At 40.6% G+C, this 19,187-nt stretch overlaps 1 protein-coding gene across 4 annotated transcripts in view; it reads right to left on the reverse strand.

Moving 5' to 3' along the window:
- SF3B1 (splicing factor 3b subunit 1) overlaps window positions 1-19,187 on the reverse strand; it is a 58,810-nt gene that overhangs the window by 28,938 nt on the left and 10,685 nt on the right. For all 4 annotated transcript variants that reach the window (XM_020901773.2, XM_070458496.1, XM_070458498.1 and 1 more), the window contains exon 2: window positions 5,438-5,603. In XM_020901773.2, the coding sequence (XP_020757432.1) occupies window positions 5,438-5,465 (28 nt within the window). In that variant the 5' untranslated portion in view covers window positions 5,466-5,603. The remainder of the gene's footprint in view (window positions 1-5,437; window positions 5,604-19,187) is intronic.

Below are 19,187 nucleotides of genomic sequence, written 5' to 3' on the forward strand. Positions count from 1 at the left end.
GGAACTCCCAATAATGGTCGTTCCCCCCCCCCTCCGTTAATAAATGGTATTTTTGAAAGTCCTTATATTTTAGAGATACACACTGAAAAATGTATGGAATATGTAAAATAGATAGCCAATGGGGATTTGCTACATGACTCAGGAAATTCAGGGCTTGGTAACAACTTAAGAGGGGTGGGCTGGGGAGGGAGGTGAGAGGGATGTTCATGTGGGAGGGGACATGGGTAAACCTCTGGCTGACTCTTGTTGATGTTTGGTAGAAACCAATGCAATACTGTAAAGCAATTATCCTTCAATTAAAAATAAATAAAATTTAAAAAGAACTTAGGACTTAACATATTTTATTTTTGCCACAATAAGACTGAGAAAGAGGTCTAATAAACAGAAAATAAATTTATCTGTTTATCCAAAAAATATATGGATAAAATTATGTATCTGGGATTTGCTTTGAAATAACAGGAAAGCTGAAAAAGACTAGTGAAGAGATTAAGCAAAGGTGGTGGCTCTGCCTTTACAACTGTTCAAGCCACATGATTAGATGATAAGCACAATATGGGGGTTTATTTCACTATTATGTTTTTGTATATGTTTTCAGTTTTCAATAAAAAATTAAAATGTTTTAAAAGCAATTTAAAGTTTCTCCTTTTTTTCCTCATTCTTGGTTCTCATTTCTTCTAACCCTTTGAAAACACAGCCTCTGGCCCCATGCAACAGAAAATAAAAGCTCTCTCTTCTCTGAAATGGAATCCTCTGGTATACATAAACAGAATTTTTTAAAGTTCTCTGATATACTATCTTAACCCTTAAAAGTTTCAATTCTTGTCATTTTTTTTCTTTTCCAGTTTTACTGATCTTGCAAGTGATGGTAATGTGAAATCTTCTAAACGTTAAGATATATATATTTTAAAAACTAACTATGCTCCAGGGATCTACAGAAATGTCATCATTCAACTGAAACTCTCCTCTTTTTGGAGAGAAACTAATCCTAGGATGATTTTCAACTATTAGAAAACAAATCCTTCCCTAGGAGACAAGAGGTTGATTATATTAACAGTGTGAATTCATGAATAAATTTATGAAGTGGTCCATTTGAAATCTCAAGTCATTTAATAAAGCAGATTTCCATTTTTCATTTACTTAAAAATTGTTGTATTACTAATCCAAAAATCGTGATAATTTAAAACTTAAAATTATAGACATTTTCCTGACATAAATACATCAAATGTTTCATCTGGGAATTGAGTTTGACATCAAAAAATAAAATACTGCTGGAACTTGTACCTTCTAAAAGATGGAAAACATCTAACCTACTGTTTGTATTTTAAACTAAGCCCTAAATATCAAACTCTGAAATAAACCATCACTGGTCACATCTGATACAACTGTTTACCTGCTCCCCACCCATTCTGTCCTACTGGTTTCCCCTTCTGTGCCTTCCCTTTTTTCTCTGCCTCAGACAATGCTACGTCTAGCTTGCAGCACTTCCTCCTCCTTGATCCATCTTTACTCCTCATTTTTAATTTGTACTATTTGCAGCGCTCTATAACTGATCACTTTGCACTACACAGACACAGCCTTTGGTTGTGCTGCAAGGCTTGTGGGATCTTAGCTCCCTGGCCAGGTATCGAACCAGTGGCCCTTGCAGTGGAAGCTCAGAGTCCTAACCACTGGACTGTCAGGGAATTCTCCCAGACACAGCCTTTGGACATTAATCATTCACTAACACTTTTCAGTCTGATCCATAAGTAACATCTAATCACCGCCAATCAGAAGCAAGTGGTAAACAAGGATTTCTCAAATATGAGACTTCTAAAAAACATGCAGAAAAATAGAAAGTATATTCTGTATACCAACTCTCAGTCTTTTCCTTAAACAAAACCCTAGTAGGACAACTAACTATAGTGGTAAATTATTCTACTGAACACTAGAAATAACACTTCCTAAAAGGTTAATTCCTAACTAATATATCAATTAAATTCTTGCATAATTCTACAGGAAGAAAAATTTTGAAATCTTTAAACAACTTTTTTCTTTTATTTTGACTAACAACATTCATACTGCATGTCTACAAAACTGAAATAATAACTATTCTGGATACAGGAAAGTAAAAATCTCAGAAGATGCAGAGAAATAAAATGATTATTCCAAGCCATTCTGCAAGCAAAGAATTAGGGAGAAAACTTTCAGCCTTGAAAATCCATTCAAGGGATAGTGGCCCAACAAGCCAATACATGGAATTTTTGGATAATCCAGCTTTTTTCCTTTCTATACACAACAGCGTAGTGCCCTTATGGGCCAAAATCGGCAGTATCTGAAGAACCGCTGGCTGGCAAGATTATGCACACTAATAACTTTATACACTTGACACAACATGCAAAAAGGGATTACATTTGATTCGAATAAATCCAGTTCTTTTTATATTTCAATACTGGAAAGCTTACAAGTCACAGTGACCCAGGATTAAAAAAAAAATAATCGGGTTGGTTAAAGAGGATGTTAAGGGTAAGAGAAAAAAAAATTGGTTTGGGTCAATGAAGGGAAATAATAGCCAATGGAAAAAACTATACTGGAAGATACAACCATAACTTACTTCAGCTTGAATACTAAAGTATCATTTATCTCACAAGACTCAATTACAAAGTACTGATGCAGCCATATTTTAACAATAAATGATCAGTTACAACAAAGAAATGTCTACCAGAAGCATTATTTAGGATGAAAAGATTGTAATTTTTATATAAAAAAGCAACATGATGGACAACTCTAAGACAAAAATTAAACAAGTATTACATACTTCTAAAAGTTGGTCCAGGGAGTTCCCAGGTGGTCCAGTGGTTAGAGCTTGTGTTTCACTGCCGTGGCCTGAGTTCAGCTCCTAGTGAGGGCATTACGATCCCGCAAGGCACTCAGCACAGCCCAAAAAACCCAAGACTGCTCCAGTGAGATTCAGATTCAAGACTTCCTCTCAACTGCTTCAGCATCCTACAAGGTTGCCCTTACTCCCTCTAGATCATCCTTTACCGCAACCAATGACTTTCCTAAGTCACAGAAGTAACGTTACCTCAGAGAATGAAGAGGGTGCTTTATCCTGTAGATACTGGAAAGTTAAGGTCAAGCCTAGCGAAATACCCTAATTTGATGTTAACTTAACATTTCTCAGGAGGTTCCCAAAATATAAGCTAGGAAGCTCCCAAAATTTAAGTCCTTCCCACTTATCTTAGCCAAACAGAAGTATTCAAACCTACCAAACTGTTAAAAGGTCAGTGTTTAAGTGCCCCCTTTCTGTGATAGTCTTAATACTTTCAGTATAATCTCTCAATAAGTGTTGATTAAAACATTCAGCATTCATACATCAGGAACTGTGGATACTAAAGGACAGTTTCTGTACACAACTGTAAAGTGGAAGAGAAAACCTTAACACTGTAAAATATTGTAAGTAATAAAGATTAGGAGTGCTGTAATAGCAGCACACACAAGTCAAACACACAAAAATCCAAGAAAGTAATTCTGATCCAGTTTATCAGAGATAGCTTAACAAGTAAAAACAGAGATGGATTCTGAAGGACTAGTATTCTCCAGGAAAATGTCATGAAGAAGGAACAAGGAACTATGTAACATTCATCACCCTTAAGACTCCAGTAAGTGATTGGACAATGTCTTGTATACAGATAGTGTTCACACCCGAAACTGAATGCTCCAATACTTTAGGTCTGAGCTAATTCATATGAGTATAATCCCATATAAAACCAATTCCGGTAAATGAATTGTAATCTTCTACAGACCAAAACTTTCAACTGTGCTTCTAAAACACAGGAAAACTAATCATAACTTTGATTTTCCTATCGAAGTTATCCTATCATAAAGATACTGATAAAGTAATCAAGGCCACAAAATGCCCCAAATGAAACATCTACAAGAATAATCTTCAAGATAAACAAGAATAACCAACATCTTTATGTTTTCTAATTATTTTACAAAAGTAGTAGTCTAAAGACAGAAGTGCCCAAAAAACACTTTGGGACTAAAACAGTGTTTCAATCCCAAATACCTAACAAGAACAGTTATAAGTATAAAAGGCACTGCCACTTCATTAGTCTGTTTCATAAGTTGCAGAAAACTGGGATTTTTTTCTGCATTCCCAAGGGCGACACAATCATTAACAGCTCCAACCAACATTTTTCAGAAGCATCTACTTGTTTCCTCCTTGAACTCTCTTTTCCTGCCACAGACAACCAGCCAAACACATCTTTCACGAGTCACTGCTTAGGTACGAGACGTCGTCTCACGTTCAAATGTCCTCCCCTAATTTAAAACCGATTGATCCTTTTAGACCAGGGATACATCACCTCCTCTACGAAATAGCCCTAGGCATAAATTAATGACTCCGTTAACCAGGTTCCCAAAATACACTGTAGCTTATATTTGTTTAAGCATTCAATTGCCTCATAAAGAATGAAGATAGATACCTGTTTCCCCACTAGACTATAAAACTTAATGACCTTAGTCTTTATTACCTCCCACAGACTAACACCAAGCCACGAACCCAGAAACGACGTGTGAAATAAAAGTAAAAAAAGTTTGAAATAGAAGTAACGCTTCGAAGCAGTGTTTGATGAAAATTTCAGATTTCAAGTCAGAAATCAAGGAATGCAGTTCTAACTTCCCAAACCTCGTCTTTTCTCAAAAGTGCCCCTACTTCCTGTCATTTCTGAATACTCCCTGAAGGAGGACTACAGCCTATTTCCAACATTTTCCTAATTTTGCACACTCTGTATTTCACAAAACGACCAACTTGTTCAAAAGCTTTGGCATTAATGTGCCTTTCTCTGTTCCACCGAAAATCAGTCTCAAAAGAAAAAAGGCCCCTATTACACTAAAAGTAATCAAGGGTGGAGAAAACTACCAGATTGTATTTCTAAACCATTTCGAACCACCACCAAAAAAACCCAAGGTGTATCTTAGACGCCTGAAGACATACAAATTAACCAAGCCTAAAGAGTAATGAGTCTCAGTTTGACTAAACTCGACTGAGTGCTGCCCGGAAAGCGGCTGCCCTATTTCAGGGCTTTTCTGACCCTCCCCTGCCAACGACAGTTCCGAGAGGTGAGACTTTGTTCCCACGCCCTTGTCCCCGCTCTCTTACCCAGGAATTATCCTTAGAGAGCTGTTTAAACGAGGCCCCCAGTCAAAGAAGAAAAGCAATGCTGAAATAGCAGCACCCAAACGCGGAACAAAGCGCCTGTCGGGGGTGTACGAGTAGGACGCCATTACGCGGGGCAGTGGCCTGCGGCTCTGGCGCCGAGCAGACAACCCAGGGCCCGAAGCGCGAGTTCGGACCCCCAGAAAAGAAACCACAGGCAGAGGCAGGAACGTAGGGAAATAAAGTCGTAGCAGGTTGGCAGTGGAGAATCTACGTAACAACGGGAAAACCGCTTACCTTCGTGAGTCTTGGCGATCTTCGCCATTTTGTCCACTCGAACACACAGACGGAACTGGCGCTCCCAAGAACTTCCGCTCGTCACCGCTGCCACGGAGAAAAATAGCTGGGGGCTGCTCTCCGCGCAAGCGCCAAGCGGGAGCGCGCGCGGCCGGTGACACGTGACCTAGGTAGAAGAGAGAGGTGCATTGTGGGCGGAGGGAGGAGTCAGGATTACTCCCGCCGACGGTTTCCGTGGTAAACCCGAAAAGCACTACGTGAGCCTTAGCGCCCTATGGCGAGTAACTGCCGTGGAGGAAAGTGGATTCCACCAGGGCAGTTAAAAACAGTCGCTGAAAGAAACACTGAGGTTTCAGGACTGGAAGAAGCCTCAGACCTCAGTCCCCTTTCTCCAAATCCACCAGACGGCGTTTTGAGGCCAAAAACTTTCCTCAGCATGTCTCAGCTGTTGTAGTGCTTAGTTATGTTAACAGTTACAAGTCTCATCCCTCACTCTAATTCAAGGTCGCTTTCTAACTATTTACCACTTGATTAAGAGATTTGACCACAATATACATGCCCAATCGCTATTGAAATTCACATAAAGAGGGTAATTTGTTGTCAACCCCGTAACTCCCACAAAGTGGATAAACTGTTGCTAATCTCATTTAAGAAATGACGGGGAAAACCTAGGACAGGGTTATATGTAAGACTGTACAAGGTCACAAAGTTATTAAGTTACAGAGCAGGAACTCTGCCACTCTTTTCTGAGTTCTTAAAAAAGTCCCGATTGTCAGCACTAACACTAATGAAATGCTTCTGATAATCCTAAATGTCATTCCTAAATCAGGAATTTTTTTTTTCGTAAACATCAGCTGTACAAGCATAACCTTGTCACACTGGCTTTGGACTCTGAAGAACGTAATTATTTAATAGGGAAACTGGTACTGGAAGCAGCCTAGTAAGGCAGGTAAGAGTCAGGTTATAGACATCACAACTTCCTTTGCTGTGTGACAGACTCAGAATACAAATACTTAGTAGAAACTTAATAAAAAACTGAGGTGCTTTTTTTTTTTTTTTTTGGCTGTGTGGGATATAGTTCCCTGACCAGGGATTGAACCTGGGCCCCTTGCATTGGGAGCACAGAATTTTAGCCACTGGACCACTGGGGAGGTCCCCCAAAGTGACATTTTAATAGCATCAATGAAAAAATCAATTTGATGGGTTAAAGTTTTCAGTTGTTTAATTTAGGTTAAACAATAGTTGGAGGAGGAAGGGGATGAGATAAGAGAAGAACATGTAGATTATTAAGTCAATTGTTGATAAATTCTAGTTCTTGGATTGGCAGAGGGTCCATCAGTTCAGTTCAGTTCAGTCACTCAGTCGTGTCCGACTCTTTGCGACCCCATGAATCGCAGCAGCCAGGCCTCCCTGTCCATCACCAACTCCCAGAGTTCACTCAAACTCATGTCCATCGAGTCGGTGATGCCATCCAGCCATCTCATCCTCTGTCGTCCCCTTCTCCTCCTGCCCCCAGTCCCTCCCAGCATCAGGGTCTTTTCCAATGAGTCAACTCTTCGCATGAGGTGAATAAAGTATTGGAGTTTCAGCTTCAGCATCAGTCCTTCCAGTGAACACCCAGGACTGATCTCCTCTAGGATTGACCAGTTGGATCTCCTTGCAGTCCAAGGGACTCTCAAGAGTCTTCTCCAACACCACACTTCAAAAGCATCAATTTTTCGGTGCTCAGCTTTCTTCACAGTCCAACTGTCACATCCATACATGACCACTGGAAAAACCATAGCCTTGACAAGATGGACTTTTGTTGGCAAAGTAATATCTCTGCTTTTTAATATGCTATCTAGGTTGGTCATAACTTTCCTTCCATAGACATTCCTTAAATGGCTTATAACCTACACATAGATTACATATATTATTTTATATATACAAAATAGCATATTTTAAAGTAAAAGAAAAAAAGAATGAGAAATAATGAATTAAGGAAAGATGTTATTATGTCCATCAATAACCAATAAACTAAAATAATTCACCCGTGTTGACAAAAAGAATAGCAAGAATGTTGCATTTCTTGATTTATAATTTTTTAAAAGATAAACTCATTTATACAAGACAATCACTGTCATGTAAAAAAGCACAGGAAAAGGAAATTCGCCAAAATGTTACGAGTGAATGTTTGTGAATGATAGAATTGAGTGATTTTTTTTCCTTTATATTAATAGCTTTTAGTATTTTCCAGATACTCTGCTATAAGCATGTATTATTTTTATAAACAGGAAAAAAAATGAAAAGCATTTTTAAAGTAGGCATCACGTGTCCTCTGTCTTTCCCAAGATATAAGTTGTGCCTCCTGGCCACTTTGTATTATGTGCATATTTCTCTAGGTTCCTAGATATTAAAAGTTACTTTTGTAGGGCAAGGGCATGTATTGGGAAGTGAGATATGAGAGACTTGGTCAAAGATCATCAGAGATTCCCTTCTCCTAATCTTCTAAAAACGAATTGTCTTTTATAAAACAATAACTTGAATTTTTAGACAGTAAGAAATAAGTGTTTTTTTAAATAACTTGTTGTTTAGTTGCTAAGTCGTGTTCGACTTTTTAGCAACCCCAAGGACTATATCCTGCCAGGCTCCTCTGTCCATGGATATCCCAGGCAAGAATACTGGAGTGGATTGCTATTCCCTTGTCCAGGGGACCTTCCAGACCCAGGGGTGGAACCTGCATCTTCTGCATTGGCAGGTAGATTCTTTACCACTTAGCCACCAGTAAGCCACCCTTTGCTTTCCCTTTCTAATATTAATAAATATTAATCACGTATTAGTTGAAATGGATTTCCTACACATTTTTTATTTCAAAAGTCAGAAGTTGGGGGGGGGGTGGTTCGCTGGTGGCTCAGTTGTAAAGAATCCACTTGCCAGTGCAGAAGACACGGGTCCAGTCCCTGATCTGGGAAGGTCCGACGTGCCACGCAGTAAGCCCTGCGCCACAACTACTGTGCCTGTGCTCCAGAGCCCCAGACTGCAGCTACTGCAGCCCGAGAGAAACCACTGCAATGAGCAGCCTGCGCACCACAATGGACAGCAGCCCCCACTCGCCACAACCAGAGAAAACCCCATGCAGCAAAGACCCAGAACAGCCAAAAATAATTTTTTTTAATCAAAGGCTTTTCTGCCCCTCCCTGCCTATTTATAACCCAAATCATTGAGAGTGATGACATCTAATTAGAAGGAAAATCTATTCCTTATCAGTCTCAAAAAAAAATATTGCAAAGTAGTAATTATACATGATTTTTCTAGACAAAAGTGAAAGTTGCTCAGCCATGTCCAATTCTTTGTGACCCCATGGACTAGGGACTTCTCTAGAATTCCATGGAATTCTCTAGGCCAGAATACTGGAGTGGGTAGTCTTTCCCTTCTCTAAGGGATCTTTCCAACCTAGGGATCAAACCCAGGTCTCCCACATTGCAGGCAGATTCTTTACCATCTGAACCACCAGGGAAGCCCAAGAATACTGGAGTGGGTAGCCTATCCCTTTTCCAGGGGTTCTTCCTGACCCAGAAATCAAACCAGGGTCTCCTGCATTGCAGGCAGATTCTTCACCAACTGAGCTATCAGGGAAGCCCTTCTAGACAAAGAATAAGATATAATTTTTCAGAATGTTAAATGCTAGCTGTAACTGCACAAATTACCATAGGAGATAAAGGCCTTGAAGCTCTATGCTGCTTGAAAAGCAGTGACAATTTATCAAGCCCATCTTTTCAGAGATAAAGGGGCTATCACAGGACAAAGTCACCACAGTCCTGATGTGTAATGTTGAGCTTTCCAGAAATCTCCTAAATCAAAGGTACATTAGACTCTATGTACCCCAGGCAAAACATCTACTTTTATCTGCCTTTCAGTTATGCCTAAACTTCCAAAACTAGAGCTTTATTCCTGAAAATTTGGGCATTACTCAGTTAAATAACAGATAACCCTAAGATGATGTTCTGAATATGTTGGTCAATGTGTCTGTCATGCCTGACTTTCCCTTCCAGCTTCAAATGACCTGACCAAACTCTGTTCAAGGGAACAGCACTGGGTTGTTCTGAATAGACAGGTACCTGGCCAGCTACCTAGAACCCGGCCTGGAATACAGCACAACCTGTCTAAAACTAAGGAAGTTATTGGCTAAGTCAAGATGCCTTCTCTTGGAAATTTTAACTTGAAGTAGTTGCTACTAACAAAATCAGTGGAAATTGTCACTTTGTCTGAAGAATGACGTACTCCTGTTGCTTGATTCCCCACCACCACCTTGAATCCAGAACCACCTCCAGCTCCAAGCTTCCAAAGAGTCATTCTGTAGATACTACTTTTCCTGCAGTAGCTTGGGTGATCTCTCTTCCTTTCAGCTATACCAGGTCTAACTAGAACTGAAAAGCATATGTTAATATATTAGTGTGAATTCATTAACTGGCTTTTTTTCCTAACTAAAGTCATCAACCAAGAGCAGTCTTTGATTCGTAATGGTAAAATACCTAGATTCAGAGCACACATAAGCAGGTGTCCCAGGTGGCTAGGAGGACTGCGTCTCAGAAGCGTCCAGATGCCTAGAATGCCGTGATGGTCTTCCAATGTGTCAATGTGGCTAAGCCACAGTCCCGTTACTCATACAAATACTAACCTAGGTGTTGCTATGAAGGTCTTGTGGATGTGCTCAAGTGATATAACTGACTTTAAGTAGATAGTCCTAGATAATCTGGGTGGGTTTTAATTCAGTCAGCTGAAAGGTCTTGAGAGCAGAACTGAGACTTCACTAAGAAAATTCCACCTGTGGACTGCAACTTCAGCCTGTGCCAGAGTTCCAGCCTGCCCGATAGATTCTGGACTTGTTTATTGGTTGATTCCCACAATTGTGTAAACCCATTCCTTCCAATAAATGTCTTAATAGGTATCTCTTACTGGTATGTATATCCAGTTGAACCCTAATTAAAATAAACAAAGGTAAATTTCACCATTCATTTATTGAAAAAATATTTTAAAACCTGTCAATAAACAATCAATAAGGACCTATCATATACCAGACATCACTTTAGATGCTGGGAATACGATGTTGAATAAGATACTGTCCTCACAGAGATCAGAATCTTTGAGGGAAAGATTAAAAATCTGTATTTGGGGACTTCCGTGGCGGTCCAGTGGTTCAGACTCCATGCTCCCATGTCCCCACTGCAGGTTCAGTGCATGGTGGGAGAACTAAGGTCCCACAGGACTCACAGCACAGCCAAAAAAGAAAAAAACCAAAACTGTATGTGTTTGCATAATTTCAGGTACTATCAAATGCTATAAAAAAAATAAGGCAAAGTAAGAGGAGTGGGCAGGGTGGCAGGACAGGACAGGCAGAAAAAGCAAGATGTCTGGGAGGACGACTTCTCAACAGGTATGTACATGAAATAAGGGAATGAGGACATGGGGGAAGAGGTATTCCAGATGTGGCAAATGCCAACGTGCCAAGGTGAGCATGAATGCAGGGCTTCCAAAAACAGAAAGGTTGGTGAACGGAGTAACAGGGGAAGAGTGGTATGAGATGTGGTACCTGACAGAACAACACTGTTGAATGGGTAATTAATACTGAATGAAGCAATCTCAACTGTCTTGCTATCTAATACAGAGACCTGCCACATAATTTTGCCCCTGGATTCTCAATGACAGATGCACCGTACAAGGGCAAGAAACCTTGTCATTAATGATTCCGTTTAGGATGGCTATTTTCACTAGCTGAACTAAGAAACTGGCAGAAGGTAGAGGAAGGTGGGATGTCAGGACTAGAGAAATAGTGTTTGTGAAACAGGGTAAGGGATGTTCAGCAGATAAGTCATTGGGTCAATGACAGGTAATCTGTTTTAGGCAGATACCAGAGTCAACCTAGATATGCTGGCAATTTGATGACAGTTGCCATACAGTACAAAGCTGGCAGTTTTTTATGTCACCCAAAGAAACCTACGAGGCATAGTGTTCTTTCCTAGTGATGGGAGGTACAAGATGCAATAGTGTGTCCTTTACTTTGGAGGGGGTGTCCCAGCATGCCCCTGGACACTATCCCTAAAACACTGGTTCTCAGCTGGGAGTGACTGTCTCCCAGGGATATCTGGCAATGTCTGGAGGTATTTTTGGTTGTCACAACCTAATCTTCTTTTACTAGAAGGCCCGCCTTCCTATTCCCACCCTCATTTCCTGTACAGCTCTTCCACCTGACACTGACCCAGTGTCACTCCACCCAGGAACTCTCACCCGAGGAGTGAGATACAGATGGCATGCTGTGATACTGCTGTGCTCCTAAAATAGCAGAAACATCTGTAACTACTCAAGCCACTATGTATTGTAACTTTTTCTATGTGTGAGCAATTACTGGTGTCTAGAGCATAGGGTACTGCTGAGTCCTATGTTCCACAGGAAGGCTCCCCACAACAGAATTTTCTGACCCAGTATGTCAACAGTGCCACCACTGGGAAATCCTGCCCTATAAATATAACTAACAGAGCAGACCTTAATTTTCATTGGGTTTATCTCCTACCCTCTGGAATATATATGTTTTTCCAAAGCCTCTAGTATACCTAACATTTGTGGTCATTTAGTCTGACTGACAAGATTAACACAACGCCCATCCATATGATGAACTGATATGACTTTCTGCTGTCTGGGTCCTTTAAGACTACATGTATTATGATAGTTATTATGACAGACCATATTATGGAAGAGATAACACAATCCAGGAGTCAAACTTAAAATACATACACTTGTGCAGCTCAAGTAAGTGTTTTAAATCCTTGTTAGGGATGGAAAACAACTCTTTCCCTCAAATCAGTACCTACTTATCATGTACTTGAGGTCATGTTAACCTGCTGTAGCCACATCTGGCACAGCAACTGCAACTGGGGCTATTCCTTGGTTTAATGTGTGATAATTCACTGTCATCCTCCAGGGTCTCTGCAGCCTTTTGAAGGGCCAGACTCCAGTTTAGACATGATGGGGACCACAACCTTTATATTCTTCAGGTCTTTAGACACTAATATCTGCCATACTTCCTAGGCTATGAAAATGTTTCTTATCTGCTATCTTGGCAGAGTGTTCATTAGCCTTCCCCACTATGTTCTTATTCCACAGGCCAAGCAACCAATATGAGGGTTTAGCCAATTTCTAACTATATTCATTCCAATTAAACATTTGGGAACCTGGGAAATGATACTTAGCACCATGAGCCAGACCTGGGCCCAGACTCCATTTGTGACCCTAGACTTCCACTCTAACAGGGACCATTATGACAATTTGGGTATCAGTGTCAAGTTGTAGTGTCCATAGGACTCAAAACATTTGGTTATTCTACTTTCCCCAATGTACACTTTCCAGAGCAAATGATAGGGGTCTTTGAAGAAGTACTAGAGGATTCTTTAGCACCATGGTGTTATATGTTCCCACTTCCTGGGAATCTGTTTTAATCAAATAGTCTGAAATTAAAGTTCTACATCTGAAAGCTAGCTCATGTACAGAAACTATTAAAGGATCAATTTAAAAAGAATTTACTGGAATAGCTGCCTTCAGCCTCCTGAAGAAATCCACCCTTGATTTCTCTTGGTTGTATAGAGTAAGCAACATCCTTGTAGGCTGCCCATCAAGCTCGCCTCTAAGGACAGCCAGTTGGGAGTAACTGTCTCTGTATCTTTTCTCAGGGCAGGAGCTCCCATGCAGCCATTTCGGCCTCATGCTAACTACAATTGTACCCACCTTGCTTCTGAGAGTTAAACATCACCACTTGGCCTCTATTTTGGGATCCTATCATCACCACTGCTCACATGGAAGTCAGCTATGTAACTTTTTCTGCTGTCATCACCTAAGGCCTGTAAAGGACAGTCATCATGAGTAACAGGGCTGTGTTGAACCATATTGGAGTCTGAGGCAAAAGGAAAAATCAGTTAATATTGATCCTGTCTTTATTTAAAAATTTGACATCTTGTTCATCTTGGATTTTTCTGCACTAATATTTAAATATCATTAAAATATTATTTATCTTAGTTACTGAGCTTTTTGGCACCCCCTTACATTTTGAAGCTGAGTCAAGTACCTCACTCCCTTCACCTCAGTCCTTTCCAGTGATGCTGGTGCCCCTTTCACATTCCTTCTTGCGTTAGTGAAGTGTCCTCTGAGCCTTCCTGTGGAGCAGTTTTCTGGGCTTAGTGTAGAATACCTACTCTAGCATACTCACTTCCTTCTGATCCCTTCTTCCACCATGTTTCACAATAGTTCAGCCATTTCTACACCACTTAATGTGAGCCATCCTAGTAGAATGCTAGCACTGCCTCCCCAGATCCTAGTCGGGAGTATTCCATATTATGGGACAGTATTCCCACATCGATCAGTTCAGTTCAGTCACTCAATAATATCCAACTCTTTGCAACCCCATGGACCGCAGCACGCCAGGCTTCCCTGTCTATCATCATCTCCCAGAGCTTGCTCAAACTTATGTCCATCGAGTCGGTGATGCCATCCAACCATCTCATCCTCTGTTGTCCCCTTCTCCTCCCACCTTCAATGTTTCCCAGCATCACGGTCTTTTCCAATGAGTTAGTTCTTCTCATCAGGTGGCCAAAGTATTGGAGTTTTAGCTTCAGCATTAGCCCTTCCAATGAATATTCAGGACTGATTTCCCTTAGGATGGACTGGTTGGATCTCCTTGCAGTCCAAGGGACTCTCAAGAGTCTTCTCCAACACCACAGTTCAAAAGCATCAATTCTTTGGCACTCAGCTTTCTTTATTGTCCAACTCTCACATCCATATATGACTACTGGAAAAACCATAGCTTTGACTAGATGGATCTTTGTTGGTAAAGTAATGTTTCTGCTTCTTAATATGCTGTTTAGGTTGGTCACAGCTTTTCTTCCAAGGAGCAAGCATCTTTTAATTTCATGGCTGCAGTCATGATCTGTGGTAAATCCTATCCATTACATTCTGCTACCCAGCCCTAACCCTTGATCTAAGACCCCTCAGAATTTAGTTCTTTATGTCATCTTCTACCTCCTGGTGGTATATACTGGCTAGGTCCTTTGATTATTTGAGGTGTCCCTTTCCTCCCATAGCAGGCCCAGCATTTCCTTCGTCAGGTGATGTATGACTTAACCCAGTTATTGTTGTGTTGTCTAGGAAGGAAAGTTCCTGAGGGTAGCACCTGACTTCTAATAAGTCAACAGTTTTTGTATCTTCCTCAAGCAACAAGGGAGCACTAGTTTTTTTTTTTTTTTTTTTTTTTACAGGATTAGACCACTTCCATAGGCCCAAAGGATTCAAGGGAATCTAGGATTTCAAGCCGCCTGAGTGCACTGACCCAGAAGTTCTGGTTCAGGTTCTTAGGACTGAAATCCTTCCCAATTAGGGCCCTCGCCTTGTATAAAATACATGTTGAGACTGAGTGTTTTGTCCACTTTTAGAGCTCTGCTATTCTCATTTAGTCTCGGACCTGACATCAGCCTTTTTGGCTCTCTGGCTGGAGACAGAGACAATGACACTCTCTTTATATACTACCAAAAAATGATGCCCTCCAGCCTTAACACTGAAACTCTTCTGAGTGACTAACCCCGGCCTTTCAGTGTCTGTCTCCCAATATCTCAACAGCAGCTGTTAGTGCTTTACCTACCACCAGTGAGAGGGTCCTCATCACCAGCCAGACTGCAGGTGATCCAGATTTGAAAAGTCCCATTTTAGAGTCTGCTTTCTTGGATCACAGGTGGGGTGCCCTATGAAGCAGACTCTGAGATGGAAACTGGCAGAAGGAATCAGAACTGGGCAGGAGAAGCTGAACTACCACCCAGATGCAACCAAGACTTCAATTATATGGGGAACTCTGGAGATGGGATGGCCTTTGAGAGTTGTTCTAAACTGGCACAAGGAGTTGGGCCTTTATTTTTTTTTTTTTCAGTCTGCTGTCATTTTACTTATTTATTTTTTCATTTATTTTTATTAGCTGGAGGCTAATTACTTAACAATATTGTAGTGGTTTTTGCCATACATTGACATGAATCAGCCATGGATTTACATGTGTTCCCCATCCTGAAACCCCCTCCCACCTTCCTCCCCATCCCATCCCTCTGGGTCTTCCCAGTGCACCAGCCCTGAGCACTTGTCTCATGCATCCAACCTGGGCTGGTGATCTGTTTCACACTTGATAATATACATGTTTCGATGTTGTTCTCTCAGATCATCCCACCCTCGCCTTCTCCCATAGAGTCCAAAAGTCTGTTCTGGACATCTGTGTCTCTTCTTCTGTCTTGCATACAGGGTTATCATTACCATCTTTCTAAATTCCATATATATGTGTTAGTATACTGTAATGGTCTTTATCTTTCTGGCTTCACTCTGTATAATGGGCTCCAGTTTCATCCATCTCATTAGAACTGATTCAAATGTATTCTTTTTAAAGGCTGAGGAATATTCCATAGTGTATATGTACCACAGCCTTCTTATCCATTCGTCTGCTGATGGGCATCTGGGTTGCTTCCATGTCCTGGCTATAAACAGTGCTGCGGGGTGCACGTGTCTCTTTCAGATCTGGTTTCCTCAATGTGTACGCCCAGGAGTGGGATTGCTGGGTCATATGGCAGTTCTATTTCCAGTTTTTTAAGGAATCTCCACACTGTTCTCCATAGCGGCTGTACTAGTTTGCATTCCCACCAACAGTGTAAGAGGGTTCCCTTTTCTCCACACCCTCTCCAGCATTCATTGCTTGTAGACTTTTGGATAGCAGCCATTCTGACTGGCGTATAATGGTACTTCATTGTGGTTTTGATTTGCATTTCTCTGATAATGAGTGATGTTGAGCATCTTTTCATGTGTTTGTTAGCCATCTGTATGTCTTCCTTGGAGAAATGTCTGTTTAGTTCTTTGGCCCATTTTTTGATTGGGTCATTTATTTTTCTGGAATTGAGCTGCAGGAGTTGCTTGTATATTTTTGAGATTAATCCTTTGTCTGTTGCTTCGTTTGCTATTATTTTTTCCCATTCTGAAGGCTGTCTTTTCACGAGTTGGACATTTATACTCCCAAATCAACATGACTTTGGATGTGTTTCCCCAAGCAAAGGGCATGACCTTGGAAGATGCAGCTCTCTTTTAACTACAAGCAATACCCATAGAGCTGTCACCAAAAGAACTCCCAACAGCTCCAGTTATGAAGGGAAAGAGAAAAGAATCTGGGTAGCCTATAGCATCCACTACAAGCAAACATGTCTTCCATGAAATAACAATAATGCAGCCAGATAGAGGATGACATTATACTCTAAGAATATGAGGCTCAAAGAAGCTTGGGCTTTCACAAAAACGTGAATAAATAATAATCTGAAAGCAGCAGTGAGGAGTGAGGGAGACAACAGTCCTAGATTGGTTGGTCACCAGAAAGACCAAGCCGTAATTAGAAGCTTAAAATTTTCTGCCATCCAACTCCTCACTTCTCCAAAGAGGGCAGAGGGGCTGGAAATGGAGTTAACTGATCATGCCTATGTGACTAAGCCTCCACAAAATTCCAACAGTATGAGATTCAGAGAGGCTCCAGGTTGGCAAACACATCTGGACTAGGAAGGTGGCACACACCAGCTCTGTGAGGACAGAGTCTCTTGTGCCTGAGACCCTCTGGGATCTCACTCTAAGTGTCTCTTCACCTGTATCCTTTATCATAGCCTTTAGTAAACTGGTTACTGCATTTCCCTGAGTTCTATAAGCCTCTCAAAAAAATTAATCGATTCCGAGTAGAGAGTTATGGGAACCTCTGATTTGCAGCCAAATGGGACAGAAGTTGTGGGTTACCCTGGGGACCCACTGCTTGTCACGGGCATCCAAAGCAGGGCGGGCACAGTCTTGCAGGGCTGAGCTCTTAGCCTGTGGGCCCAGCACTGTCTCCAGGTATGGGGTGAGAACTGAGCTAAGCTGTAAGACACGCAGCTGGCGTGACACAATTACCCGGCGTGGGAAAAACTTCCACACGTCTGGGGACAAGAAGTGAAGTGTTTTGTGTGAGTAGCAAAGGAGACACACAGGAGAAATACACAGGGGGGAAACTAAGTTTATCTAATTCACTATGTGTTGACTTTCCCTCTGGTGACAGTGTCTTTTGATGCAAACTTAACTTTGATGAAGTTCAGTTTACCTTTTTTTTCCTTCTGTTGCTTGAGCATTTGATGTCATATCCAATAAATCACTACCAAATCTAATATCATGAATAATTTAGTTCTGATTCCAAAAAACAATGTATATTATAAATTATTCAAATAGTGCCTCCCCAAAAGATATAAAATGAAAAGTAAAAGCCTTACCTCACATGTCTCATTCCCCAAAGGTTAGGCATGATTTATGCATTCATTGATTAATATTATGCATATACAAAGAGACTCAGTATATGTGTAATTTAATTTTTACACCAAATTCTTAAAGGGAAGACTGTTTAAGAAGCAGGATATTGGCAGAAATTACTCTAAAATCACAAATTTTTCCAAAAAGGAAAGAGTTTAAACATAAAGATGTTAATATGAAAAATCAAACTTTAAAAAAGTCAAAACATGATAGAAGGCTTCCAAAGAAAATTAAGTTGGGAGCTTCTGGGCCAGTGAATACACGGGACTGGGAAGACTGGCACTCTCAGAGATGGATGCTTCAAGCCCCTGTCCACATACCTTGCCCACGCACTTCTTCCACCTGACTTCATAGTCCCGAGTTATATCCTTCTATATATAAACTGATAATCTAAGGATATACTGAGTGAACTGAAGGTTGGGAATGTGGAAAGTGCACTATAACACGACTGCCTTATCTCTGCACACATCATAACGGCTGTATCAATAAACGGTCTGAAGCATTGACGCTTCCATTGCTGCGTGGGCTTTTCTCTAGTTGTCCTGTGTGCACTTCTCATTGCGGACGCTTCTCTTGTGCAGCTACAGGCTCCAGGGCCTTTGGGCTTCACTAGTTGTGACATGAAGGCTCAACAGTTGTAGTGCAGAGCTTTAGTTGCTCTGAGGCATGTAGGATCTTACCAGATCAGGGATCAAACCCATATGTCCTGCATTGGCAGGCAGATTCTTAAATACTGAACCACCAGGGAAGCCCCAAAAGTTGATTTATTATTAAATTCTCAGAGCTGTACAGCTAGTTGTGTTTTTTTTCTGTTTGGGAATCTCTATTTTTCCCAACACGGTGCTTCTGTACTCATCTATTCTTAAATTGAATACCATGTAATTTACTTCTTATAAATAGGTGAAACCAAAACATGTAATCAAGCAGTAAAACATTCTCTGAATGGGTACCATGATCCAATTCTTCTATTTTTTCCCCTCAAGAGTGGAAAATAGACTTCTACATAAGAAAGGTATGTTAATATTTTAAAATTAAAGTTGTAACAGTATCAGGACACTGCCCAAAGAGTAAATCAAGTGCATAATTATATTTTATTAATTAAATCTAAGATTGTCTACTGAATTCCAATTTATTAAATCTATTGTGTCCTCTTAAATAAAACTGATAAAAGTTAATCAACAAAGAATCATCTTGTAGCTATGTAACTTTTAAGCTATGCAGCTTTTAAAAAATACTAATTACCAATTTTAAGTGCTGCCAACTATAGCAACTTTAACAGGTACTTTTGTTTGTTCATGTAATTATTTTATTGTGCTTTGCATTTCCAAGCAGTTTTCCCAAATTTGGTTGGCATTTTGGAACCTAGATTTCAAGTAGATTTCCAACATTC

This window comes from Odocoileus virginianus, chromosome 30, assembly GCF_023699985.2.
Source record: "Odocoileus virginianus isolate 20LAN1187 ecotype Illinois chromosome 30, Ovbor_1.2, whole genome shotgun sequence".
Taxonomy (NCBI): Eukaryota; Metazoa; Chordata; class Mammalia; order Artiodactyla; family Cervidae; genus Odocoileus; species Odocoileus virginianus.